The 27,923-nt window shown below is 45.5% G+C and overlaps 2 protein-coding genes and 1 non-coding gene across 5 annotated transcripts in view; 1 reads left to right on the top strand and 2 right to left on the bottom strand.

The window, feature by feature from the left end:
* Positions 1–6,027: 6,027 nt before the first annotated feature.
* On the bottom strand, positions 6,028–6,134 carry LOC123939533. The gene has a single exon (XR_006817902.1). It is a non-coding gene; the product is annotated as a U6 spliceosomal RNA (small nuclear RNA).
* Positions 6,135–9,492: 3,358 nt separating this feature from the next.
* On the top strand, positions 9,493–23,100 carry KIAA1191 (KIAA1191 ortholog). 3 transcript variants are annotated; one of them, XM_046000121.1, is made up of 9 exons: positions 9,493–9,703; positions 10,748–10,864; positions 11,129–11,215; positions 13,624–13,802; positions 16,881–17,007; positions 19,121–19,245; positions 21,127–21,233; positions 21,424–21,566; positions 21,673–23,100. In XM_046000121.1, the coding sequence occupies exons 3-9, from the start codon at positions 11,188–11,190 to the stop codon at positions 21,879–21,881; spliced, it is 918 nt and encodes a 305-aa protein (XP_045856077.1). In that variant the 5' UTR covers positions 9,493–9,703; positions 10,748–10,864; positions 11,129–11,187; the 3' UTR covers positions 21,882–23,100. The 3 variants fall into 3 exon arrangements, with proteins under 3 accessions (XP_045856077.1, XP_045856080.1, XP_045856078.1); XM_046000122.1 differs by lacking the exon at positions 9,493–9,703 and adding an exon at positions 10,244–10,590; XM_046000124.1 differs by lacking the exon at positions 11,129–11,215 and having other exon boundaries at positions 9,494–9,703.
* The window catches only part of SIMC1 (SUMO interacting motifs containing 1), a 77,465-nt gene continuing 72,430 nt past the window's right edge, over positions 22,889–27,923 (bottom strand). The window contains exon 10 of the mRNA XM_046000120.1: positions 22,889–24,043. Coding sequence (XP_045856076.1) covers positions 23,781–24,043 — 263 coding nt within the window. The 3' untranslated portion in view covers positions 22,889–23,780. The remainder of the gene's footprint in view (positions 24,044–27,923) is intronic.

The following is a 27,923-nucleotide window of genomic DNA, read 5'->3' on the forward strand; positions in this document are numbered from 1 at the left end:
TGCAATATTTAACACTGTTAAATCTTAGCAAAGATGCCATTCAAAACCTGGCCAGGGTGCCAGCTCATTCCTTGAGGGATCACCTCCCTGGTAAGACAGGAGTGCAAGGTTCCCAAAGAGAAAAATTAGCACCAGTGAGTATCTGAAACTTTGCAGTCGGAAAATTAAAAAAAATATATATTTTTAAAGGGATTTAGTCTTGGCATTCATGTAAGTTTTACGTCATTTCAAAATAGAGAACCTTTATCCCTTGAGCAATAAAGGCTCCTGGAGGTCTAATTTGGCCTTACCTGACCTTTCCTGCCTCCTGACACACAGTGGGTGATCATCCCCTGTCTCTCAGCTGGAATTCAGTCACCCTGGGTGGTCACAGTCTCTGCCTGAAGATGTCTGTCATTCCACTTGAGGATGACAGACCAGGCCTTTGTCTTCTTGGGGGTCTGATGTGTTCAGTACAAGAATGAGGCCCAGAGTTCACACTTAACATATATTTGGAGAATTGAATCAATTGCACATTCTCCTCCCTTGGCCTCTATGACACATTCTTTTCTTGATCTTTTCCCTCCTCTCTAACCAATCCCTTTCAGTCTCCTTTTGCCTGGCATTGGCTGCCATTAGCTGAAACTAACTGGACCATTTGGCAAGGAAACTCTGGAAATGAAATTGTCGGGACTTAGCCCCCTGTCATGCAGAGCAGAGCAGGTGAAGGGTGAGGAATGGAGCTTTAATTAAACAGACATATGGCCAGCACAGTCCACCCTTTTGCATCCAGTTTTACTCTTCTTTTTTTTTTTTAAAGATTTTATTTATTTATTTGACAGAGAGAGATCACAAGTAGGCAGAGAGGCAGGCAGAGAGAGTGAGAGGGAAGCAGGCTCCCCTCAGAGCAGAGAGCCGGACGCGGGACTCGATCCCAGGACCCTGAGATCATGACCTGAGCCGAAGGCAGCGGCCCAAACCACTGAGCCACCCAGGCGCCCCCATCCAGTTTTACTCTTATGTCCATTTTTAACTTTGTGCTTCCACATTCCATGATGTAATATCCATTAGAAAAATAGTCACTCTTTACCTTCTGAAAAAAGAGAAGACAAAGTCCCAGCTGTCAATATGTCCATCGCTGGGTGATGCTAATTCCTCTTCAGTCATGACCCCATCTGGATATTCTACAATTAAAGATTAAATTATAGGGGTGCCTGAATGGCTCAGTTGGTTAAGCATCTGCCTTCAGCTCAGGTCATGATCCCAGGGTCCTGGGATCGAGCTCCACGTCCTCTCCCTCTCCCTCTGCCTGCTGCTCCCCCTTCTTATGGTTTCTCTCTCTGTCAAATAAATATAACCTTTAAAAAAAAAGATTAAATGGGGTGCCTGTGTGGCTCAGTTGTTAAGCGTCTGTCTTCAGCTCAGGTCATGATCCCAGGGTCCTGGGATTGAGCCCCACATTGGGTTCGGCAGGAAGCCTGCTTCTCCTCTCCCACTCCCCTTGCTTGTGTTCCCTCTCTCGCTGTGTCCCTCTGTCAAATAAATAAATAAAATCTTTAAAAAAAAATTAAAAGATTATAAAGATAACCACTGCCAACTTCACTTATACAGTCCATCTTCCATATTGCTACACAGCAGTCTTTACAAAAGAAAACCTGGCAATGTCATTTTCAGGTTAAAATTCCTCAGTGGCTTCCCATCTCCACCAGGATAAGTACTACAAGTCTCTGATGATGGAGCAAGAAGGGCAGCAGGGAACTGACATTTAATCAACTAGATATCAACTGTACATTAGGCTTTGTTCTGGTGTAAAATGTACTGCTGTGCAAACATTTGTCTGTCTTCATCTTCTGGGAATAGTTTTCCTAATGATTGAATTCACTGAAAACCTGCCATTTTTCTTTTTTTAAGATTTTTATTTATTTATTTATTTATCAGAGAGAGTGAGCACAAGCGCACAAGCAGGCAGAGGTAGAGAGAGAAGCAGGCTCCCTGCCAAGCAAGGAGCCCGACGCGGCACTCAATTCTAGGATGCTGGAATCATGACCTGAGCCGAAGGCAGTGGCCCAACCGACTGAGCCACCCAGGCATCTTGAAAACCTGCCATGTTTATATGACACTTGGCATGAATAATTAGTCCAAGGGTAATGACTTGGATCAAGCTGAACCAAGGAGACTGTTCCATGGGATTCTTAAATGTGGTACCCAGCATCTTGAGATCCGTCTGTCTTGGGTGGATTAAGAAATAAAACTTACCAGCTATAGGTAACCATTTCCCCACATATAAAGAAGAAGGCTTGAGGGCGAAGAGGCTGAGGCAGAGCAGGAAAGTCAAAGTCAGAAGGCAGAGCTGGAATCCTGGTGCCATTTGCATCCGTGGGTACTGTTATTCCTAAAGTCCAGGGTATATTTGTGTTCAACCCTTTTGAAATTCCTTCCTTCCTTCCTTCTTTCCTTCCTTCCTTCTTCTCCCATCACTATCTGAGGGATCAAGTATGCCCCATCCACAGGGTGCAGTCACAAACAACATAGCCTCCAACGAGGGGAACTGCTTTACAGTGAGAGGTGCAGGAGTGGCTCCCTGACCACGGCGTCCCCTGGCTATATCATGTGCCATGCTATCCAGGGATAGCCAGCTTCACAGAACACTGGCTTAACCTTCTGCTTTTCAGTTATTTATACCTTTGTCATGCCTTTTAGGGAATTTTCTGAACCTGGTCTTCCACTTGTTTATTTGGTCCTTGGCTATACCCACTCTGCTATTCACCCCAGTCTTTCAGGGCTTTATTTCATCTATAACATTTTTCATGTCTGGTTCTGTAGTTGGTTCCTTATGATTTCTCGTTTCCCCCTTCATCTTTCCAAAATCCTCTCTCTTCTTTTTTAGAGTAATATTTTAAATGCCTTTTTATTTTTTTTAGATTTTATTTATTTATTTATTTATCAGAGAGAGTGAGCACAGGCAGACAGAGAGGCAGACAGAGGCAGAGGGAGAAGCAGGCTCCCCACGGAGCAAGGAGCCGGACGTGGGACTCAACCCCAGGACGCTGGGATCATGACCTGAGCCGAAGGCAGCCGCTTAACCAACTGAGCCACCCAGGCGTCCCTAAATGCTTATTTTCATTCGTTGTCCTGCCAAGTCCATTAACTCTGGTGTGTCTGGATAAGGTAGTCCTCTATGGCATCTTTTCTCTCATTGGGTGTGTGCCCCTCAGGCATCTCTTATCTGCCCCTGGGAGCTCCTTTCCTTGGGGCCAGGACTAAGTGCCTGGGGGAGGTGGCATAGCCCAAGTGTAGTGTATTGCTGGTGAGTTTGGAAGGAGACTCTCTGGGGTACAATCTACATCCCTAGTTTGTACTGTGCTGAGCAGACAACTACATCTCTGGAGAAAGTCCTTGTTCCTTTCGGCGCAGGTAAGTCTCTTTCTAGAAGCTGCCACCCCCATTGCTATAACTTAGTGCTTAGGTTACAGGGAGAGGGAAGAGGAGTGGTAGGAGAGGGAAGAGGAGTGATGGGAGAGGCTGCTGAGGTGCCGGCCAGTCACTGCACTGGAGTTTGTTACTGACTTCCCCACCCAGCCACTACCTTCTCAGCCCTTGGTAATGGTGATAGGACTGGCCAAGGTCTGCCCAGTGCTAGGTGCTAGGCAGGGAAGAAGTAAGGGTCTATCTGTCCGAGAACCAACAGGGCCCGATTCCCTTCTTGGAGCTCTGTCTTCGGCTCTGGGTTGCCATTGTCCACACCCAAGCCCAGCCTTTTGCTGATGGCCACAGGGCTGGTCTCTCTGATCTGCCAGCTTCCCTTTGATTCTCAGGTATCCCTGGATCTGGGGCTGGTTTGTGCTATCTGCCATCTGGTCAGCTTATCTCCGTCTCATAAAAGAGAAAATCAACATGAGAGAGGGGGTGATTTCTCCAAGATCATTTAATGAATAAATGAGGCAGCTACGATTTGAACCAGGTCTGTGTGTCTTGAAAACCATGCTCTTAATATCTTGTATCCCCCTGTACAGACCCTGGAATCTAGGTCCACTCATTTTATCAAACTTTTCTTCTGAAAAAGAAGGAAAACTCAAGGGAATGGCTTTGAAATCTCTCACATGGGTCCTCAGTTGGATTTTAGGATGTTTCATTTTCACATAGATGAGCTCTTGAGTTGTTCATCATTTTAATTAATTGGCTCTTAATGTTTTTAAAATTATTAAATGTGTCAAACAAACATGTTCAGATACCCCTGTATTGACTGAAACTTGAGAATTAGCCTTTTGCTGTATTTTTTTATTAAAAAAATTTCAAGCATAAATGAGATGGTATTCCTATCTCCAGAGATAATCGTGATCTCCAAGTTGATGTGTATCATTCCCATTTATGTTTTTATACTTTTATTACATACATATCAAAATATTTTTTGGTTTAATAATATACATAAATGGTAATGTGGCATATTCTGATTGGATGGGGGCGGGCGCAGGCGGTGAAAGAATACACCCAAGGCAGAACCAAAGAGAGAAGAGTTTATTGAATATACTGCAAGGGAGCAGAAGGCAGGACAGCAAAGGAGAGATTGTCTGCCATGAGGCAGTCATGAGGGGCTATAGTTATAGGGTGGGGTGAAGTAAGGGACTGTATGGAATTTTCCCTTTTCTTGTAACCTCTGGAACTGTGCCTGGTTGTAATTGGTCAGTTAGGGCTTATGGTTATTTTGAGGTGGGTCCCTTGATGAGCCTGTTTCAGCTTGGTGGTCACTGTGGGCCCTTTTGCCTTGTTTATGTTTCCACTGCTCAAACCTGTTGCCTAAAAGTGACCTCTACAGGGGTGCCTGGGTGGCTCAGTCAGTTGAGCGGCTGGCTCCTGAGTTCGGCTCAGGTCATGATCTCAGGATCATGGGATTGGCCCCATGTGGGTCTCCATACTCCGTGTTCAGTGCGGGGTCTGCTTGAGATTTTCTCCCTCTCCCTGTGCTCCCCACCCAGCACTCGAGCTTGCGTGCTCTCAGTCTCTCAAAATAAATAAAATCTTAAAAAAAAAAAGTGGCCTCTACTGGTAACATACTATTATCTTTGTTTAACACAACATAATGTTTTTGAGATTGACCATGTTGATACCTGGAGATCTAGTTCATTCGTTTCTGATGTTGTGTAGTATTCCCTTGCGTGACTATATCACAGTTTACTTTATTATTTTTCTGTCGTCAAAATGTTTGCTCTCACGAACAGTGATGCAGTGAAGGTTGTTATAGGTGTCTCCTTGAGCACATTTGTGAGAACTTTTCTAAAGTATATTCTGGGAAGGGAGGCCTGGGTGGCTCAGTTGGTTAAGCATCTGCCTTTGTCTCATGATCCCCGGGTCCTGGGATCGAGCCCTGTGTTGGGCTCCCTGCTCAGCGGGGAGTCTGGTTCTCCCCCTCCTGCTCCCCTCCCCTGCTTGTTCTGTCTCTCTAATAAATAAAATCTTTAAAAAAAGTCTTTAAAATAAAATAAAGTATATCCTGAGGAGTGGAATTGCTGTCATTCTGTTGTGCATCTTCAAAGTTAAGATTGCCAATTTGCTCTTCAGAACGGCTGTCCTAATTTGTAATCTATTCTAAGAACCTACTGAGTCTCTATTTCCCCATATTCTTGCCAACATATAGTGTCATCAAACTTAAAATCTTTTGTAAATCTGACAGAAATGAACTTAAATCTCTTGATTGGTATTTTTCGCATTTGGAGTGAGGCTGAGCAACTTTTTATATACATATTTTAAGATTTTATCTATTTGACAGAGAGAGAGACAGTGAGAGAGGGAACACAAGTAGGGGGAGTGGGAGAGGGAGAAGCAGGCTCCCACTGAGCAGGGAACCTGACGCAGGGCTTGATCCCAGGACCCTGGGATCATGACCTGAGCTGAAGGCAGACGTTTAACTGACTGAGCCACCCAGGTGCCCCCCAGATTTATTTGAATTTAATTACCCTTTAAAGACTTTATCTCTAAATACTGTTCTGTTCTGAGTCACCGGGGTTTGAGACTTCAACATGTGACTTTTGGGAGGACACAATTCAGCTCATAACAGGCAGGGGCAGTGTCCTCTTTCCCAGGGTATCCCTTGTGCAGGGGCTACGCTCGTCTCTTCTGTATCATTCCAATTTTAATATATGTGCTGTTGAAGCGAGCATATCCTCCCTGGTGGATCTCATGCTCTGAGCATCCTGCCTGACGTTAAGTAAGACACAAGAACACTTTTTCTATTTAATTCACTGCTAACTGTGTGACATGGGCCTGGTTCTTCTATCCTCTGTACCTTAGTTGTGCCACCTGTAATAATACCAGGCTGGGGAAGTTGTTCTCTAAGGACCTTCTTTTTTTTTTTTTTTTTAAAGATTTTATTTATTTATTTGACAGAGAGAGAGATCACAAGTAGGCAGAGAGGCAGGAGGAAGCAGGCTCCCTGCAGAGCAAAGAGCCCGATGCGAGGCTCGATCCCAGGACGCTGAGATCATGACCTGAGCCGAAGGCAGCAGCTTAATCCACTGAGCCACCCAGGCGCCCCCTCTAAGGACCTTCTTGACAGTTGACACAACCTCCTTTAATTAATCTCTTCAGTGAAATCTTTCCCCCTCACCACTAGAGGGAGATGTGGCTTCTAGTTTTTTTTTCTCTGTGGGTGGTGCCTTCAACCCTCCTGTCCCTGGGATATTAAAAGTGGAGGAGCTGAGGCCAAGGACACCCAGGAGCCAAGCAATCAGCAGGGTGTTCAGCCCTGGGATTGAATTTCACCTCTGCCGTTTCCTGGCTGAGGTATCTTTGCCAAGGTCCCCTTGAGAGTGTTAGTTTTCTCTGCTGCTGAGTGGGCAACGGGAATGCCTTATCCATGATGATATGCGGGGCAGGCTTCCAGATGGAGCTAGCTCCCAGTCTAGAAACCCCAGAAATGCAAATGCCCCACTTGCTTCCTTCTCAGTAAACAAGTTCCTGTCTGCTGATGGGTCGTTGAGAATGTTGGCAAGTCTGTCTAAGGAATGGGCCTTTCTGAGGGCTTGGACTGGCCAGGGAGGGCAGATGTCCAGAGGAAGGCAGGCAGGCAGGTTCGGTCCTGCTGCCTGCCTCCTCTCCCATGAAGCAGGAATGTAAGATGCTTTGGCACGGGGCGCCTGGGTGGCTCAGTCGCTGAGCGTTTGCCTTTGGCTCCGGTTATGGTCCCAGGGTCCTGGGATCCAGCCTCGCATCAGGGTCCCTGCTCAGCAGGAGACCACTCCCCCTGCTTGTGTTCCCTCTCTGTCAAATAAATAAATAAAATCTTTTAAAAAAAAGATGCATTGGCGCATCCAGTGTGGATCTCTCTCTGTCAAATAAATAAATAAAATCTTAAAAACAACAACAACAACCTGATGCCTTATCATTCATATAAGGGTGCAAAGTCCTGTTTCTCCCCCTTGACTGAAATGTGCCTTGTAGCCTATCCTCTTGATAGAGGAGGACTAGGGGACAGCTTTACTTCTGCAGAACATAAAAAATTATAGCATATTTTTAAAATTCCAGATTAACAAAAGTAACATTGGGCGCCTGGGTGGCTCAGTGGATTAAGCCGCTGCCTTCGGCTCAGGTCATGATCTCAGGGTCCTGGGATCCAGCCGCATCGGGCTCTCTGCTCCGCAGGGAGCCTGCTTCCTCCTCTCTCTCTGCCTGCCTCTCTGGCTACTTGTTAGCTCTCTCTCTGTCAAATAAATAAAATAAAATCTTAAAAAAAAAAAGTAACATTTTTAATTTTTAAAAACATTTTATTTATTTTTGTGGGGTTTTTTGGTCTTGTTTTCTAAAAAAGATTTTATTTATTTATTTTTTAAAAGATTTTATTTATTCATTTGACAGAGAGAGAGAGAGATCACAAGTAGGCAGGGAAGCAGGCAGAGAGAGAGGAGGAAGCAGGCTCCCTGCGGAGCAGAGAGCCCGATGCGGGGCTCGATCCTAGGACCCTGAGATCATGACCTGAGCCAAAGGCAGCGGCTTAATCCACTGAACCACCCAGGCGCCCCTATTTATTTATTTATTTGAGAGAGAGTGAGCAAGGTGGGTAGGAGGAACAGAGGGAGAACGACAAGCCTACTCTGCGCTCAGGGCAAATAGGAGGCTCCATCCCACAACCCTGAGAACATGACCTGGATCCAAATCCAGACTTGGTGGCTTCACTCACTGAGCCACGCCCAGAGTAACACTTTGTTTTCCCAAAGTAACACTTCACACTCAAAAAAAAAATCACACTGCAAATAAATAAATAAAATAAAAATCACACTGCAGTATAATTGTGCTTTTCATAAGCGAATTCTAGAATCATAAAAGACTTGAATTCATGGTGCACTCAAGCACTGTGGTTTGGTAATGGCACTCAAAGTTTAAAGTTGCAGGAGTGAAGCCTGTGGGGCCTGCCAGTAGGCCCAGCAAAGGTCCCAGGCAGAGTCTAAATGTAAGATCCACCCCAGTCCTCAGAGGCCTCCTGAGATGAGCCCTGATGGCAAGCTTTGGACGTGGAGTAGAAACCAGGATAGGGGCGCCTGGGTGGCTCAGTGGGTTGGGGCCTCTGCCTTCGGCTCAGGTCATGGTCTCAGGGTCCTGGGATCAATCCCCGCATCGGGCTCTCTGCTAGGTGGGGAGCCTGCTTCCCCCTCTCCCTCTACCTGCCTCTCTGCCTACTTGTGATCTCGCTCTGTCAAATAAATAAATAAAATCTTTAAAAAAAAAAAAAAAGGAAAAGGGGATAGATTTCTTTTTTCATCTTCTTTTACTTCCTCAACCTTGTTGTTTTGTCATATTTGTAAACACATTAGGGGGAAAAAGAGATTTCTTTCTTCGGAATGTGACTTTTTTTTTTTTTAAAGATTTATTTTTTTGACAGATAGAGATCACAAGTAGGCAGAGAGGCAGGCAGAGAGAGAGAGAGGAGGAAGCAGGCTCCCAGCCAAGCAGAGAGCCCGATGCGGGGCTCGATCCCAGGACCCTGGGATCATGACCCGAGCCGAATGCAGAGGCTTTAACCCGCTGAGCCACCCAGGCGCCCTGGAATGTGACATTTGATATGTCATCTCTCCAAGTGTCACTTTCCTTAGTGTAAAAGGGAAATGATATTAGGACCACGTCACCGAGAGGAGAGCAGGCGCTCCTCTCGGAGCTGTTAGTTGTGCTGTTAGTATGAACTCTGCCTAACCCAGCTGTTTCTGGAAGGGGGTGCCTGCTCACTTCACCTCTTCTCGGTCAAGTGAGGTCTTATCTCTGGGCCCCAACTTCACCTCCGCGAAACGGGCTTAAGGGTGTCACTTTGCAGTGCCACTTCCATCTTCCTCAGCCTGTCGCAGACCAAGGCAGAGGATGGTGGTAAAGGGTCGCTTTTCTTCAGGGAGTTGGCTGGTTCTACACTCGGAACTGTAGTCCTCCAACTCACCCTGCAAATGAAGTCGCGGAGCCTTCCCGACCGTGAACTACAGCTCCCAGCATGCCCTGAGGGCCTCTCGGGCCAAGTCTCGCGTAATGTGACGAGACCGCGGAAGGCTTTACGGGAAGGCTGCCGGCTGGCCCGGCGGCCAGTGTTCGCTTGTTGGTACCTGGGGCTTTCGGTGTCGCCACGGGCATAACGCTGCTCACATCATGGCTTGGGTCCATACTGTGCCACAGCGTCTCGTGAGACGTGGGTCCTCAGAGCCTCTTTAGTGCCAGAGCTCGGGCCGCAGGCAGCCCCGCGGCGGCGGAAGAACAGGTAATCAGACGGGGCCTGGACTTCCTTGGGGCTCTGTCCTTCGAGCATCCGAAGGGGCGCGTCTCTGGATCCTTCACCGAGGCGCTGACCCGGGCCCTCTCGGTCCCTCTCCTTTCTTCACTCCCCAGGCGCAGAGCTCGGCCCGGCCTCCCCTGGCCTCTCTTGCCCCGCCTTCTTGGGTCTCCCAGTGGGACTTCTCTCTGCGGGTCCCCCTGCATCCCCAGTACCCGGCGTAGCGTCTGCTTCCTCAGATTGGCCTAGGCCGGGACCTCCTCGCCGTCACCCCCATGCCTCCGCCTTGCCCTGCCCTCGGAGGACCTTCCGCTTGTGCCAGGGCCCGGCCTTAATCTCCTTTTCCTTAGTCTCGCGGGGTAGGAGGGGGTTGGCCTTTCAAATCCTAGTGGGTTTGTTCCGTATTCCGTGGAGTCGCGTGAGCTCTGCAGGGGAGTGGGAATAGGGAAAGGGAAGGGGAAGTGGAAAGGATGTATGTGGGTCGGAATGTTTCCTGGACCCGGGGGACGGGTGAACTTTGATTTTTGTGATGCTCTTTAATGAAGAACTAACTAGTTTGTCCCCTGAACTTAATCAGGTGGAGGGGCAGTGTTGCAAGCTGAAAAGCAAATAACTTGGTTTTTTCAGGGCTTTGTTTCAATTCCCCTGAAAATGGGGGTGAAACCACCGGCCTTGCAGATCGGCTACTTATCTGTGACCTTGGACAGATCACATAATCACATCTCCTGATTTTTAGTTTCCTCCTTTTAAAATTTTAGGGGATAAATAATGTGTGCCTTGCAGAATTGTTGCAACGGTTAAAACACAAGATAAGTGTTGTCTAAAACCCTTAGGAGTATTAGTGTTAGCAACAAAGAATGGGTTTACCCATTATGGTAAGTAGCCTCTTACAGTTGGTTAAGTAAGTCCTAACTTACTTAAAAATGGGGGGTATAATCACTCTTGCAAGGTTGTGGGGAATACATGAAGGTCAGGAAGGTGTTTGGCAGACTCTGAAGGGCTATACCAATGCTGGTTGTTTGTCACTCTTAGAACCTCTGAAATGGATGGACTCTTCCCGAGCAGCTTTACTAATGTGCAGCAGCTGGACAATGTTCCTCGTTAATACCTGTCTGTCATCATAATCAATCATCACATCATTTCACTCTGGTAAGGTGACTTTTCTACCACGTATAGTGTCTTTGTTATATCACAGGTGTTAAGATCAGCCACAGGTGAGACCTTTGATTTTCTCCTTAAAAAAAAAATTTTTTTTTTTAATCTCCTTTGGCATGTTTGTCACCCATTGGCTCTGTTATGTGTGCTTCAACCGTGTAAACAAGCCATAAAACTCTGTGTGCCTGTCAGAAGAACAGCACTGGGGCTATTCTTTGGTGTTCACTGTAAGAAAATGCCCTTTGTTATTTTTATTAGGTGGCAGGGACTCAGCTCCGAATTCTATATAGAAAAAGCATCTGGATCCCAGTCTTTCAATGGCTTCGAGACAACCAGAAGTGCCTGGTAAACTTAATTCTTTTTGATAAAGTCTTACTTTGCCCTTAATGTTTTAAGCTAAATAGAAACCACTTTTTTTCTCAACCGTGTATTGGTGGTTACTTTCTGCCACCAGGCAGGTATTTAAATCTAATAGATTGGCATCATTTAAATATTATTTTATTAACCACCCAGACAGGGTATGAACCCAAACCCTAAACTGAAAGAGAACAGTCATTTCATACTTAAAGTTATGCCAGATTTGTCACTTTCCTACAGATATCAAATAAGAATCCAGAATAAGTTGTGTAGTTCTTGTAATATGTACCAAAGCGATTGTATGTATTCCCCTTTTTGGAGGGGATTGGGGGTGGGCAGAACAGAGGTCTGGGCAAAAAGTCTCCAGCCTAATTGAAAGGCAGATTAAACTTGGGGAATTAGGAAAGTGCTCACGGTAACATTTAATGAATCCTGGGTTTGTGTAGGGCAGTACTTTCTGCGTTACTGAAGTCATTGATTCCTCCCAGGACTGTTTTAGTGGGAAGGGCCAGTGATTTTTAATGAAATCTGCATCATTCACATTTTGATTCTCAGTAAAGATAGTGCCTCTCTCTCAAGGTTGCTCTGAAGATGAGCATTACATACGTGGAAATGTGAGTTAAAAGTTAATGATGAATATATATTTACTGCTTAGACAATTTTTTTGGTCTCTGTCTGTAGGAGTATATTACTTACTGAATTTTAGCTGGCTTTATTATTTTTAGGAGGGCTGTCGGATGGCTGCTGGGAGGAGTCTTTAGGATGTTTCGAAACTACTCCCAAATTAAGTGGATTAATAGAAGAGTTTCCCCCATGTCTCCTGATGTGTATCCATCTCTGGTCTCTGACATCATCCGTTTGTGTTTTAGTTTGTCTTTCACTGTTGCTGTGGTTACCATAAATTCCCTATAACCCCCTGGGTCATAGGGTTGCGCTCAGAAGGTTAAAGCGTTGTAGTGTGGGGAGCATGGAGTATTGCATGTAGAATGTGAGCACTGGCTTAGATCTGTTATGCCGGGTGTCACTTAAAACCTATTCTCAGTTTTCTGAGCTGGAAAATGGGAAGAATAACTGCTTACTTAGGATCAGGTAAGATGAGGGCTGTGGCTGGCCAGCAAGGAGGGGTATTTGGTAATCATTATTTGCTGATGCCTTTGTTTTAATTGAGAGAATACAAATGTCATAAAATTCCCATTTAAAGTGAACAATTTCGTGATGTTTAGTATATTCCCACGGTTGTACAACCATCACCACCATCTAATTCCAGAACATTGCATCACCCCAAAAAGAAAAGCCTGTGCCCATTAGCAGTGACTCTTTATCTGTCCCATCCCAGTCCTTGGCAACCACCAATTCTTTATTTCTATGGATTTGTTAATAATTATTATTAATAGTAATAAAAATAGTAGCTGCTTGTTCCCCTTCCTGTTTAAATGAAGTGTCTTTGCGGGTTTGGGACTTACTGCCATTTGAAGTTGATGCCTTAGGTTACGGTATAATTTTAAGCAGGAAAACATCATGCTGAAGGCAGGATCTGGACTGATGTTCTGCTATAAAAGGATTAGCGGGCAAGCAAAATGAACTTTGCTTCCTGGTCTGGCAGAACTGAGAGTGCCCTTGAAGTGGGGTGCCTGCGTCACCATGGGACATTCGCCAGTCCGTTCCAGTCAACTGGAATGGCAGGATTGCCTGGCAGTGTTCTGTGAGAGTGGTTGTCAGCAATTTCAGTGATGGAAATTGGCTCTAGTGTTTAAATCACACAGAATACTCGAAACTAGAGGTGACACTGGACAGCAAATTTTTAAAAATATTTCTTGTAATAGCACTTTTGTTTTTGGGGTTTTGTTTTGTTGTGTTTTGGTAGAGTTAGATAGGGAAAGCAGAAGATTCGCAGTTGAGCCCCAGCTGGCTACTTTCTGTATGAGCTTTGGCAAATCACTTTATACCGCTGGGGCTAAGTTTCCTTATCTATAAAATGGGATCAAGAACTTCATATCTTTAGTCCTGCATGAATCGAGAACCTTGGCATCGCGTGGGGTGGCTTCTGTGGCATAAAGAACATAAGCTTTGAAGTCAGATAGGTTTAGATTTGGATTCCAAACTATACTTTGAAGTTGTATGAGTTTGCTCAAGTGAATTTAAATGGAATTTTGTTATTCTACTCCATAAAAATGTATTAGGGCTTCTGAATAGGTAAAGTGGAGAATTCAAAGTATCATTCATAAAGAAAGGACTTAGTACTGTTACTTTTCCTTGAGTGGATTAGCTATTCCAGAATGAGCTATGGCTCTGTCCTAGCATAAGAGTGTTTTAGAGCTTTCCTGCCTAGAGATGAATTTAAAGATATTAGCATGTTCAACTGCTGAACCCATCCTGACAGGTATCTCTGTTCTTAGCTCTTGAGCCTAGTGGGCCTCTAGGCAAGATGTCCCTGCCCATCGGGATGTACCGCCGGGCATTCAGCTATGATGATGCCCTCGAGGACCCTACACCCATGACTCCTCCTCCATCGGACATGGGCAGCATCCCCTGGAAGCCAGTGATTCCAGAGCGCAAGTATCAGCACCTCGCCAAGGTACCTGACTCCACTGACTGCTTCTGGCAAGCCTGACCTCTTTGTTTTCCTTCCTCTGCTCCGGAAGCCTTCAGTGGCCCTGGCCCTCATAGAATTGGGCGGTCACCAATTCTTGTATGTTTTCAGTGCCTCAGCTGGAGTTGGTGGGCCTTTTTTTTTTTTCTTGTGAATTCAAATGAAAATGGTCATGTCTGCTACCTGAGACTCTTCTGTGTCATCCCTCTGCCAGGGATCCAACCATGCGAATTATTTAAGATTTCTTGCACTTACTGGGTATCTTACGCCTCTAAGCCTGGTGTCACACTGCTCGTTGTCTGGAATGTTTATAGTCCCCATCCTGTTCTTTCACCCCTCTTCCCACTCCAGCGGCCTGATAAGTGGTATCCTTTAAGTCTCAGCTCAGATGCTCAGACGTCTTTTCTGTGAGGGTTTTCCTCCATCCTCCCGATAAGACTACTGCCTTTCCCTTTGAACTCTTCCCTATACCACAGACCCTTGTTGTAATCCCTACATTATTTTATCACCTCCCATTAGCTTTTTGAGGTCAGGGCCGTGGCCAATTTTGTACTCCAATCGGCAGTACCTAACAGAGGACCTGGCATAAAGTGGGTTCCCAAAAAAAACTTCATTGGGTAACTGGGGGAAAATTGGCTCTTTTCTGAACACATGCTGTGCTTTTCCTCATGCTGTTCCTCCTGCCTCAGGTGCTTCTTCCCACTGCCATCTTCCGTAAAAGCTTCCTCTTTCGGGTAACTGGGTGGCTCAGTTGGTTGAGTCTGCCTTTGAGTCAGGTCATGATCCCAGGGTCGGGCCTCACATCGAGCTCCCTGCTCAACGGGTGTCTGCTTCTCCCTCTGTGTTCCGCTCTCCTGCTTATGCGTTCTCTCTCTCTATCTCTCTCAAATAAATAAATAAAATCTTAAAAAAAAAAAAAAGCTGCATCTTTCCTAAGGCCCAACACACACACACACACACACACACACACACACACACACACACCCACCCATCCTCCCCTAAACACATCCCTAATTGCACCTTGATCTGCTTTCCAGTGCTTTTGTGCAGTTTGGCTTCATAGGTTCTCACATGCTCGTGCAGACTTGCTTCCTGCCTGCAGGGGCTGTGTGTCTCCCTCACCTCTGACTCTCCAGCCACCAAGCATGCCTGAATAAACCAGGCCTGCCAAGTTCCGCGAGGCCATTTAACCTGCAGCTAGTTTGACTGAACTTTGAGCCCTGTGACAGCTCAGGGCATGGCAGGAAGTACACAGTAAGCAGCTGCTCAAGCAGACCTGGGTGTGAGTCCCCTATGGGACTATGTACTAGCAATGACCTTGGGGACACAGCTTTGCCCCCAAGTCACAGTGTTTCTCATCTGAGAGCTGAGAATACTTTATGGCATGGACGTGTTGTGGGGATTACATAGAAGAGGATTAGAAGGCTTGACATACTGGGTGTGTAGCTGGTGGTGTGACTCCTGTGACTTGCTAAACTTTCACTTGGTAGAGCTGTATTTAATCTTCCTTTTCAATGAGGCCCCCTTCCCTTGCCCATGAAGCTTTCAAAATAGGGAGCTTCTTTCTACAAAAACGTCCCTTACAGCTCTGAGGGAAGTTTTCCGAATCAATTATCTACTGAAATCTGACCCAGTCATTTGTTGAAGAGAAACCATTTCCTGTTGAAAGTCCAGGTAGTGCTAGGGAGAAGGGGCCTGGCAGCCTGGCTGTGAGGCCAGAGCAGCAGACTCGAGGGACAAGGGCAGAAAACAAGCATAGCTTCTTCCTTTTTTTTCCCTAAAGATTTTATTTATTTATTTTAGAGAGAGAGGCATGAGTGGGGGGAGGGGCAGAGGAAGAGTGTGTTTCAGGCAGACTCAGTGCTGATGGAGCTGGACTTGGGGCTTGATCTCGTGATCTCGTGATCCCGAGACCATGACCTGAGCCAAAACTAAGAGTCGGATGCTTAAGTGACTCAGCCACCCAGGCGCCCCAAGCATGGCTTCTTAGAGTGCTTTGGCGGAGCACACCCATTTCATGGTAAAGGCTACTGCTTATTCCACTGGGCAAGGGATGGGCTTCCAGTTTTCTCTTGTGCCGTAGCTGGAACTGTTGACAGTTTGGAACAGCTGCTCTCTCAAAGGAAAGCTTGGCTTGACTCATTACATGCATTCTTTTATTTGTCCTGACGCTCCATTGCCAAACTCAACCATGCTGCAAGTAAGGAAGCAGAGATCCCTTTTATTCAAGTAGGGTTACAGCTAAAAGATGTAAATCCTATTTTGTAACAGGGTTGCAGCATTTCAGGACGTTCTTCTGCTGTCCTCCTTTTGGACCATCTTTCTCCTCAGGTCCTTTGGAGAAGCAGAGAATGGAATAAACACAGTTTTTTCCCCTGCTACTCCTGAGCCTGGTGTCCAGTGTTTAGATAAACAGAAGGTGCTATGTCTCAGCTCTCTCATGTGAAAGATTGGGAGCTACTTAGATGATGATGATGATCATTATTTTGGTTTGTTTTGAAAGACCATTACTTGAACCTTTTGGTCTTGGGCACCAGCAGCATTAGCATCACCTGGGAATTTGTTAGAAACATGAATTCTTGAGGTGCAACCCCCCGCCCCCCAAAATCAGTTCTGGGCTATGGCCAGCAATGTTTAACAAGTCCTCCTGTGGGATTTTGGTGCTCAGCAAACTTTGAGAACCACTTAGTAAATGCACTGATGAAGCAAAAGCCAGCACAGTGCCTGGTACATGGTCAGGGCTTCGTAATGAGAGTTTCTTCTGCATTCTTAGGGACACAGTAGTATAGGATATTGGACAGACAGGGGCTGGGAAGGTAGTAGACCTCAGAGTTTCAAATTCTGGCTTTCCCATGTTTATAGATTCACACTGTGCGTATAATGTCTTTGTGTATTGTCACTAAAGATAATACCTATGTAAATAGGTGGAGACAGCCAACCCCACTTCAGATATTTCCTTATGTATCAGATGAAAGGTAGTTCAGTACTTCTTCCCCAAAGGAGTAAATCTGGTTGTGTGACTCCCCTGCCCAGCTCAAGCGCCTCCTTACCTCTCTTGAACAGGCGGAGGAAGGGGAGGCCAATGTCTCCTCCCCTGCCATGACCGTGTCATCGGCCACTGACAGTGCGGACAAGGCCCCTGTGGTGAAGGCTAAAGCGACTCATGTCATCATGAACTCTCTAATCACAAGTAAGCACTTTGTGTCCTCAGAATAGAGGGCCGTGGGGGTGGGAGGAGTTGGGGCTTCCTGCAAACTGGCTCTGGGGGATGGCGCAGCGTCTGCGCCTTTGCGTGGCATGGCCTGACAGCCTGGCGCTTGTCAGCGTGCTCGCTGACGCACCGGTGCTGGAGATGCATTTAGGTGGAAGATTGGCCCAATATGAAGCATCTCGGTTAATTTAGGTTCCCTCCCGGTGCTCTGTCATTATTTTCCCGTATGTGTCAGTATGGCATTGGGCAAGTGACTTAACTTGAGGCTGTTTCCCTCTCCATGAAATAAGGAATCTGGTGCTTGGTGGCCGGGAGCCACTGCCATGACTCCTGGTCTGTCCTAGAGAAGGAGACACAATGGCCTCTCCCACCTGCCCTGCCTGCACCACCACCACCACCACCACCACCACTACTACTACTTCTCCTCCTCCTCCTTCTTCTTTTTTTGTTTAATTGAAAGGCTCCAAGTTGTTTCTCTTTCTGGACCTGAGGCAAGTTCCCTCAAGCGTTTTTAGCCTTAAGAACGAGTGGTTTGCGGTTCTGGAATAAGAGAGCCTGCTTTTCTTTTTCTTGCTTTTTTTTTCTTCCTCTCTTTTAAAACCTTGTAACAAGTTAAGGGAACTTGTCAGTTCTGGAGGGCGCTTCTGGAGGCTGTGGGAAGTTACCATCGATCAGATGCACAGCCCTGCCTTTCTGCAGTAGCTCGCACGGCATAGGGAGGTGCTTTGGTTGGCTCAGTTTCCAGGTCGGAAGCTCTTGTTCATCCGCTCCAGGAGGGCATCTGCTTGTCTCGAGCAGTTCTGGAGAATTCACTGAAGAACCGAGAGTCCAGACTCTTACTCAGACTCTTGTTTTTTCCAATGTAACGGCACCATTGGACTCGGCAGATAACTCTCTGTGCGTTGCCGGCTTGAGGACATACCGTGGCAGGGCTCGAGAGCTCAGCCTGTGCTCTCTTAGCACAGGGTCACTCGGTCATTGAAAACACTGCCCCTTGCTGTACGGAATGTGCTGGCAGCCCAGTGTGCTGTGTCACTCAGATACTTGCCTGGTCTCGTCGCTTCCACTTTTAAACGTATTTTTATATGGTCACAGGTAGAGTAGACTTACCATCCTATTTTTCTTGACTAGTATTTCCATGAACTTTGCTGCTCTGGTCTTAAATTAAAAACAAAACAATAACTTGAATTTAAAATCCTGGTACTCATTAAATCCTTTCCTGCTTTTTACATCTTCAAGTGGCTACCTGGTAAGACCGGAAAACATCTTCATGCCTTTTTTATCCCTTTGCTTCGATTTCTAATGATCATAAAAGAGTTCCTTAGGAGGGGAACGACTAAGTCATAAAGGACATCTAGCATCTAGGCTTTGGGTCCACAGCCACCACATTCCTGTATGAAGGGGTGGATTACGTAGTGTGGGTGCTGTGGAAGCAAAAATGCGGCTGTCTGTCATTCCACAGGCTCGCTGACTTACTGGTGAGCTGTCAGGCCAGACTGAGCTAACACTGAGTTCGGCCCGTCTGTTACGCCAGGTGCTGGGATGGCAGAGCTCATACGTGAGAAACCTTGGCCAGTTCAAGGCATGTTCTCTGTGGTTTGGATCTCCTTGGTATGTTGGTGCCACGCAGCTGAAATGTGGCCCGTTTCTCTTTGGTGGAAGTCTGTGTGTGGGTGGTGAGTTGAAGCTGAGGAAGCTTTGCGCTTGGAGAACTTGGACTTTCCAGAATGTCAGCTGCCTTCTCCATGTGTTTCCAGTACATGTTCCCTTCTCCATGTTTGTTTCTCAGTACAAAGAAAATGTCAGTGCACCAATAAAGGAGGGTGAGGAGTGTTTCCCTGGAGGTTACCTGACACTCCCTTTAGGAGTAACCTGTTCTTAGCATGGTGTAAGGGAGGGCTTCCTTCTCGTTAGAGAACTTTTGTACAAGGTTCATTACTGCTGTGATGCTTGTCTGGGGGACCCCTCTTCCTCAGGTGGTCAGTGTGGTTGGTCTCTTGCTTCTGGGGAGAAAAGTGGCTGTCTGTCTTGAACTCCCCCAGTTTGTGGTGGGAGGGGGGATGGGTATGACCATCATCTCCTCTGTTCCCAGAACAGACCCAGGAGAGCATTCAGCGTTTTGAGCAGCAGGCAGGGCTGAGCGATGCTGGCTACACACCCCACAAGGGCCTTACCACCGAGGAGACCAAGTACCTTCGAGTGGCAGAAGCGCTCCACGTAAGCTTGTTTCTTAGGAAAAAGCCCTCCCTGTTCATAGCTTGAGGTGTGTCTGTGGCTTAGACATTACTGGCTCGCTTAGCTGGGGGATGTGGAGAGCAGTGGAAAGAATTAGGCGAGCAGTTCAAATCTGGTTTAGTCCCACCATGGGGGCGCTTTCTGGTTGAAAGCTCCAGGGCTCTTAGTCTGTGGTTTCCGCTTACCCGTCTATAAAGTGGGGGGATCTGCCTTGTTTCCTTATGGTTTGGAGGAGCGGCTGAAACTTGGAGCTTATATGTATGCTGTGTGTGAGGACGTTAGGGCCCACAAAGCAGGTACTTGGTGTACCAGAGTAACCAACTTTGAGGGAGAAAGGAGAACTGGATAATGTTAACAGAGGTAACACTTCAGCGGGAAAGGAAGATCATGCTCTGTGTTTCCTTTTTACAAAATTAAAATCAGATGTAGAATGGAAATGTTTTTGCCTTTTCATTTCTAAAATTGTAAACGAGTGAAAAATAATTTTTGGTAAGGTTAATAACGACCAGTCGATGGATGACATAGTTTCAAGGCATTTTCTGTCACGGAATACCAGTTGGTACTTCATAGTGATCTGTGAGGCACTTGGGTTCACTTAATCTTTGTATTGATCCTGGAGGGAGATACTATTGTTTATATCTTATAAATGCAGAGACCGATCCAAGGTCATATATTTAACCAGTCATAGTACTAGAACTCAGGTCTCCTGTTTCCCTATTTCCTGGTGTTCCCCTCCCCCCCCCCCCCCGCCATATTCCAAAGTTGTCTGAGAGTCTGGCTCCTGAAGGGGCTCCCAATACACAATATATAGAAGGCTCTGCAATAATACGGATCTGGTGGCCCATGGCCAAGGATAGAAGACATTGTGGACTGTTTGCATTTCACAGTGAGCATCTCAGATGATTCTTTGCATTCTGTGTTTAAAAACCACTGCCGCAGGGCATTAAGGTTGGGTTGCTGACCAGCTCAATCTCTCAGACAAGACAGAAACTTCTGGAGAGGGACACTCTCAGTCTTTGAGAACTTCCCAGGAGAGGTGTGAGTCAGAATTCCTCAGTTTGGCAGTTCACTCTGTATAATGGTAAAGTTGACTTCGGCTCATTTTCTGCATCTTGGCCACACGAGTAGAACACGAGGATGGCTGAAATGCCAGCTCACGTAAATTGATATGGTGCATGTTTGAGAACATTTAGACATGTTCATTTGTTTGAAATACAGCTTGGGCTTACTAGACATGGAGCACAGAGACAGTGAGGGGGGCGGGCTTGATCTAGAAGAACTGAGAGGTTGACTTGTGTCTCTCATTCTAGACAGCTAGTCTGTATGTCGGAGGCATGTTTACAATGCCTAGGGAACCCAGAGTCACTGGCTGTGGGAGGGAAGAGGGAGAGAAGGGGACAGGCACCACAGAGAAAGCATTTAGCTGGAGAGGAATAGCATGCCTGAGTCTTCTTGGCTTTAAGACTCTGGGAAGGTCAGCGCTTGTACTTGGTAGAAGCAGCAGCCTAAGAGCTCAAGGCCCTACTTAAGAGGCCTGCAAAGTCTCCAGCTTGAGTTCTGGTTCTTCCACCAAGTAGGCAAGTATGGAAAAATTAGTTCTCCAAAAGTAAAAGCTCTAGTGTGATATTTAGTACAGAGCTGTTTGAGATATGTTGTAGAGTGAATAGATTTTCTTAAAGATGGAATTTTGTCTAGTATGGCAAAATCAAGGAATATGTGTTCTATAATCCAAAATTATTCTACGTACTAATGTGGTTCCTTTTGCCTGAAGTTGAAACGTGAACCAAGTTATTTACACCCAAAGGAGCTATTTTATATTTGCTTTGATTTTAAAAGAGTTTCTCTTCTTACCCATCTGGACAGAAACTAAAGCTACAGAGTGGAGAGATAACGAGAGAAGAGAAGCAGCCGGCCTCAGCCCAGTCCACCCCAAGCAGCAGCCCCCACCCTTCCCCTAAGCAGAAGTCCAGGTGAGCCCTTCTCATGAGCCTCCCGTGCTGCAGTGTGCGTCTAGAAAAGCTAGTGCTGCATACAAAAGTGGACTTTAAGCCTAGTGGTTTCGGGGGGCAGGGGGAGTGGAGTTCTCAGTCTCTCAGCATGAGACGCTTCTAGAGGCATAGGAAGAGGATATAACGATATGCATTATTCTTTGTCTTCCAGGGGCTGGTTCACTTCTGGTCCTTCCACAGCCTTACCTGGCCCAAATCCTGGCACCATGGATTCTGCAGGTGGGGACAAGGACAAAAACTTGGCAGATAAATGGAGCCTCTTTGGACCAAGATCCCTCCAGAAGTCTGATTCAGGTAATGCAGCTCCTTCCAAAAACACCCATGTGGATGGCATTTTACCGTGTCCATTGCGGGTTGCCTACTAATTTAAAATAATTTGCTTTTTGGTTTACTTCTGTAGGAGGTTTTGCCACCCAGGCTTACAGAGGAGCCCAGAAGCCTTCTCCAATGGAACTGATCCGTGTCCAGGCCACCCGAATGGCCGAAGATCCAGCAACCTTCAAGCCACCCAAGATGGACATCCCAGTGATGGAAGGGAAGAAACCACCGGCACGGACCCATAACCTCAAACCCCGTGACTTAAATGTGCTCACACCCACTGGCTTCTAGAGCGCTTTGTATTCCAGGGACTCTGGATAGAGGGTATCTTGTACCCAACTCCCCTTTTACCTTGGCTTTGACATAGGAAAGGTTTTTGTTTGTTTGTTTTCTTTTAAAACCCTTAAACCAACGCTAGAGCTGGAGATATACTTGGTTTTTGAGAAATGTTAGTGCAAAGCTTATCCTTGTGTGGAAGAAGCCATGTTATATGGTTTGAAGTTAAATAATCCTGGCAGTGATGTACGGGGGACCTCATTACTCATTTTTGTATCATTTACCTTAGACAAGAACTTTGATCATTGCTTACTAGGTAAATAACGTTTGTGTTGTTACGGAACTGAGGTTTCTTGACTTCTTTACCACTGTAAACATGTGCGTGGCCTAGTCATGGAATCGAGCTGTGCCCGAACTGAGACTTTGACCCTCTTGACTGTGCACTTCTGTGTGCTCCAGTCTTGTCAGCTGGGGGACCTGAGATCTGTTTGGTGGCCAGACTTGGCAGGGACCCCACCCTTCTGGGGCCGAAACTGGAGCATTCTTGTGTTTGGTAGCCTTCCGGGTCACTTCACCTGTAGCCACTTCTGGCCAGTGCTATTGGAGGGATGCTTCGTTTTTTTGTATCACAGAATAAACACTAGTCTTGCATATCCTATTTTGTACTTTTAAAATGAAAATAATTTATCTTAAATTTGACTGAAAACTTCCTAAGGGAGAAAATTCAGTCTACTGGTTTGGTATAGATAAATGGATGTTAAACTTTTTTCAGGTATGCACAAGGCGGCACCTACATTTAGGTGGTAGTCTTGAGGTTCCTGTGAAACTAGCGTCACCCTGTTTTGATTTTCTTGTTCAGGTCAGGCATAAAACTTTTTTTTTTTCTGGGAAGTGCAAGAATATAAAATTTTCCTGTATGAAATCATTGCCCCCCAATAAAGAGCTGCATAGTTTTATAAATACGTAAGTTACTGAGGGAAGGAACTAAGGAAGCCACTCTATTTCTCTTCACCATGTATGTGTTCAGTCATTGTCTTAAATGCGGTCTCAAACTCCCACTGTTGGTTTTTTTTTTTTTGGATACTATCGTGTCTACATAAGGAGCTGAGCTGACCTTTCCATAGAGAAGCCCTGGAGTCTAAAATGATCAGAATAATTAATTTATTTGTGTCTTCTGTTATGCTTGTATCTCTTATTTGTTTCGACAATAAACTTCTGAAACTGCTTTCTCAAATGTGGATAGCCTTTTTTTTTTTTTTTTTTAATTTAAGAGTTGTTCTTACATTCTGCCTACTCACAGCCATAGAACCTAAGCACGGTAATCTTGGTATTTTGAAAAACCATTGCCTTTTTATTGTATCCTTTTAACATCAAATTATTTGTAATACACTCAGTCCTTTTGTTTCTACCCCCCACCCCCATTACATTAGATCTTAACAGACTGGCCACAAAGTCAAATTCATAGGCAATATAACAGCTCTAATATAGGATTGTTTGTGTTCCATCAGGGATAAATGAGTCTGTCTTTCTCTTCTGAAACAGGTTGTCCGTACCTCAAATGACATACACTGATGTCCAGAATTTGTTCAGCAGAGGGCTTCTTTTTTCACATATTGAATGGAAATGTTAAACATATAGTGCATATAGTATTAGCTGTTTCAAAAAAAGTATAGACAAATAATTTATGAAAAAATATATACACCTTGTATATTTAAGCCATATCTGAGAATGGGCTAGGATAGAATATCAAAAAAAGATATTTACTAAAGAGTTAGAAAGTCATTATAACCTACAGATAAATAAGACAGGTTTGGTCCTCTAAGATTTTTAACTACTTCAGATACTTCTAGAACTTCCAGGTAGCTGGAGCTAGAGTTCAGGAGGTATTCTTGGTGTTCAGTGCTTCGAAGGACCTCAGGGGCTGCTCCAGTTCTTCGGAGGAGGCTCTGCGTCAGGGTTCAAGTCGGCAGCATAGAAGAGCAGGAGCTTCAACAAGTGCACCTTGTCCTGGAGCTGGGGTGCCAGCGGCTCGCCCAGTATCTGGGTCAGGCGGCCACGGAAGGCCTCGATCTGCCTCTCCACGTCCAGCGCCGTGATGTCATCCCCTTGCTGGGGCTTGGGCTTAATCCTTTTGATGATCAAGTCTTTCCGATCAATCACTGAACTCCGCAAGTGCTCTGCAAGAGGGGGAAAAGTCAGTGGAATCTTCTGAACTGCTTTATATTCCTTTACTACTTAAGATGAAGTCCAATTTTAGTAGGTAGGGTCTAGGCAAAGACTTAACTGGTGGTTACTGGAGTACACGTCAAAGGCCATTTGAATATCTGTGGTCACTCAATTTCTAAAAGGTCCTCTGTTCTTGGTTCTCTCTGGTCCTCAAGTTTTGCACATTAAAATTGTACAAATTAAAACTGTCTTAGTTTTCTCCCTTTGTGGACTTAAGCAATGAACCTAGATTAAACAGTGCAACTATATACTTCAAGTTAATATAACCACTTGAAAAAGACCCATGTGAGTTTTTAATATCTTCTGGGAGATTGATTCTAAGTATAAAAAGAATTGCAAAGAAATACTGAATTAGCTTTTTAGTTTAGTGTTGGTCTATCATAAAACATACACAAAATTGTTTCTTTTAAACAGAATTACTACAATATGTGTATGTTGTATGGGAGACCAAATAAATATATCCATGTTCAAAATAGGGGTTCTTGCTGTGGGAGAAGAGTGATTCAGTTACGGAATAGGAGGAGAGGAAGAATTCTGAGGGAGTGGAAATTGAGGAATTGTTATGAACACCTATTTCTTAAAAAATTACGTAATTTACTAACTCTGTTGTTGGAGGGCCTAGAAGCAGGTCCCCAGTAGTAAATTAGCATATTTAGCACCCAGATCTTGATTTCTTAATGCTTTTCCTCACTCCTTGCCAAAAGAAACCAAAATTTTTTGGGAGGAAAGGGTGATTCTAGGACCACAGAAAGGAAATAATAAGGTGAACCTGGAACATCTTTTATAAGAAAGTAGGAATGCTTAAAAACAAGGTGGGGGTAAAGCAAACGTACACACACACACACACACACACAGAGGGGAACACATCAAAACGATAAAAAAGCCAGCACGATCATGGCTGGCTATGTTTGGGGCACGATCATAAAAAAATAACGACAGATATGGATTATGCACATTAACTTTTATAAAGTGCCAAGTCCATAATAAAAAAGGAGGGGAGGAAGAAGGGAAAGTGGACTTCAGTCATTCTGCTCCAGTTGGCAAGGCCTTGGATTTAATGCTTTGGTAGGCATGGGAGGTCTTAACATCAGAGGCTGTTGGTAATACTGTGTGAGGTGATTTATGTAAAGGTTTTAGCACAATGCCTTATACAAGATGTTCTGGCTCATAGTATTACTGTTAGGTTCCCAGATCAGGTTCCCAGGGGTAACTATTATTATTACCATTTTAAAATTAGGCTATTTATTTACTTATTTATAGTAGAGGGAGAGGGAGAGAGAGACTCTCAAGCAGACTCCATGCTGAGTGCAGAGCCCAGTGTGGTGCTTGAGCTCACAGCTCTGAGCTCAGGACCTGGGCCGAAACGGAGTCAGAAGTTCAACTGACTGAGCCACCCAGGCGCCCCCTAGGGGTAACTATTATTATTTTATCATCATCACTATAGGAATCTCCAACACAATAGCCACACCCCACTTCTCTCTAGATCTATATCTTCTTTATCTTTGCTTACTTCTCTGTAGATCCTTCTCCATTTATGTCCTTGTCTGCAATGGCAGAACCTTGGAGCCACATTTCAGACTCAGTCACCAAGGCCTGAGAAACTGATCTTCAAAGTGCATGTGTCCCATTCACTGCGTTCCCTGCTGCACACAACCCACACCCTCACCAACATGATCCACCCCCCCCAACCCCCCAACACACATCTCTGGTCTACCAAACGACTCGGCCTGAGGGCAGAGCAACCTTACGCAAAACCACTTTGAGGGCTAATCTTCACTCTTGGAATTGAGTTGGCATTTCTTAACATGGCCCAGAAGGCCCTACTATTCTAGTTTCATCTTGCTATTCTCCCCTTGCTCTCTACATTCCAATCTTACTAGCTTGTTATATGTTCTTTAGACTCACTAAATAAATTCTTGCCTCAGGGCCCTTGGTCATGCCATTTTTAATTTTTTGGAAAACTCTGCCCTAGGTGTCTGGCTAACAGCAGTCCTGTTTTTTTGTGTTTTTAATTTTTTAAAAATTTTATTTATTTATTTGACAAACAGATCACAAGTAGGCAGAGAGGCAGGCAAAGAGAGAGGAGGAAGCAGGCTCCACATGTAGCAGAGAGGCTGATGCGGGGCTCCATCCCAGGACCCTGGGACCACGACCTGAGCTAAAGGCAGAGGCTTTAACCCACTGAGCCACCCAGTCGCCCCTGTTTGTTCATTTTAAAGATTTTATTTATTTATTTGAGAGACGAGAGTGAGTGGGGGTGGAGGGGATGGGGGAGGGGCAGAGGCAGAGGGAGAAGCAGATGTCCCACTGAGCAGGAAGTCCATGTGGAGCTCCATCCAGGACACCACCCCCCCCCACCCCCCCCACCCCCCCCCCACCCCCCCGCCGAGATCATGACCCGAGCTTAAGCTTAAGGCTTAACCGACTGAGCCACCCAAGCGCCCCACCAGCACTTCTTGGCTCAGCTGAAGTATCACTTCAGGGAGGCCTTTGCGGGTCCCTCCGGAAATAGATTAGGTGCTCCTAGTTAACTTCTCCTTTCCTTCGGAGCATTTATTTTAATTGTGATTATATGTTATTTATGTGATTATCTGTTTAGGGTCAATCTCTTCACAGTGAGCTCTGTGAGGGCAGGGGCCGTGTTAGTCTTATTCACTGAAGTTTTCCCAATGAGCCAGGCACCCAGAGGGCATTTTGTAAGTATTTATTGCCTGGATGAATATATGGCTTGACCTGATCATGCCTGCATCTGCTTTTCTCTCTTCTCTGGATAGGGCTCCTTGTAAAAAGGCTGTGTGTGTCTCTCCTCAAAATGAACTGAGGTCTGACTTCTGTAGGCCATCCTGCCCAAGTTGTAAAGCCAACTGGAATTCAGGAGAAGGAGATGTTTTTCTTCCTTTAAATACTGTATGTTAAAACTTCTAGCATTCATAGTTTCAAAATAAGAGGCATTAATAATTCACAAATACCAGGAAAACTGATGGCATAAAGCAATTTGCAATTTCGCTGAGGCTCACACTTGAGCTGCATGGCTGTGGAACTGCTCTCTCAGCCAGACAATGTGAGCTTACCTGGCAGCCTAGCATCTATGCCTCCACGGGGCTGCTCTGCCTTCTTTGGAAATATTTACAAAGTATGGGGTTTCGGGATATACTTTTCCCCATGCAAAAGTAGTTTAACCTGTACAGAGAGTTTAGAAGACAGGGAGTTGGAAATTCCTTAGACTCTCACCTTCTAATCTCATCCAGTGATTTCATAGAACAATAATTCCTTCCAGTGTGTTTTCATTGCACACAGACTTTGGCAACAGACCTAGGTTTGAATCCTGGCTCTGCACATACTTTTCTCTCAGCCTTTTGTTTCCCCATCTATGAAAAGGGGATGATACCTTCACCAGGTCACTGAATTACATACACCAGGGTGTGTGAATTTCCCTAGCCATTCTTCTTCTCTGCCCCCATGCTAAGATGTTCCCCCAAACAAAGGACAACCTTGGGCTGCCCAACCTCTTCCCTTCTTCTCCTTCCTGTGGAGCTGGACAACTCAGGCTGACCCAAAATGCCTTCAACAATGTCCTTAGACCACTTGCGGAGGGCAGGGATGACTAAGGAGCCCTCCCAGTAAAAAGCCTACTGACAGGGATCCTGATGATTTCAGGGTACCATTTAGCTGTCTTCTTTGGTCTCCAAAGAAAGTGGAGAGGATGGTAAGGCTAAAATAGCATTGGAACACACCTATTTATTCTTGGCCAATGTACACTGGTCTAAGGCTTTCCTCTCCTTTGTTAGAAGCATAAAGATATTCTGGAATGAAAGTGGATCCCATGTCCAT

The sequence above is a fragment of the Meles meles genome, chromosome 3 (genome assembly GCF_922984935.1).
Source record: "Meles meles chromosome 3, mMelMel3.1 paternal haplotype, whole genome shotgun sequence".
NCBI lineage: Eukaryota > Metazoa > Chordata > Mammalia > Carnivora > Mustelidae > Meles > Meles meles.

Excerpts from the sequence above, each read along its gene's own strand:
- KIAA1191 (XM_046000121.1), top strand. The coding sequence starts at position 11,188 with ATGGCTTCGAGACAACCAGAAGTGCCTG. Across the intron at positions 11,216-13,623 it reads GAGACAACCAGAAGTGCCTG|CTCTTGAGCCTAGTGGGCCT; the intron begins GTAAACTTAATT and ends CTCTGTTCTTAG. Across the intron at positions 17,008-19,120 it reads CATGAACTCTCTAATCACAA|AACAGACCCAGGAGAGCATT; the intron begins GTAAGCACTTTG and ends CTCTGTTCCCAG.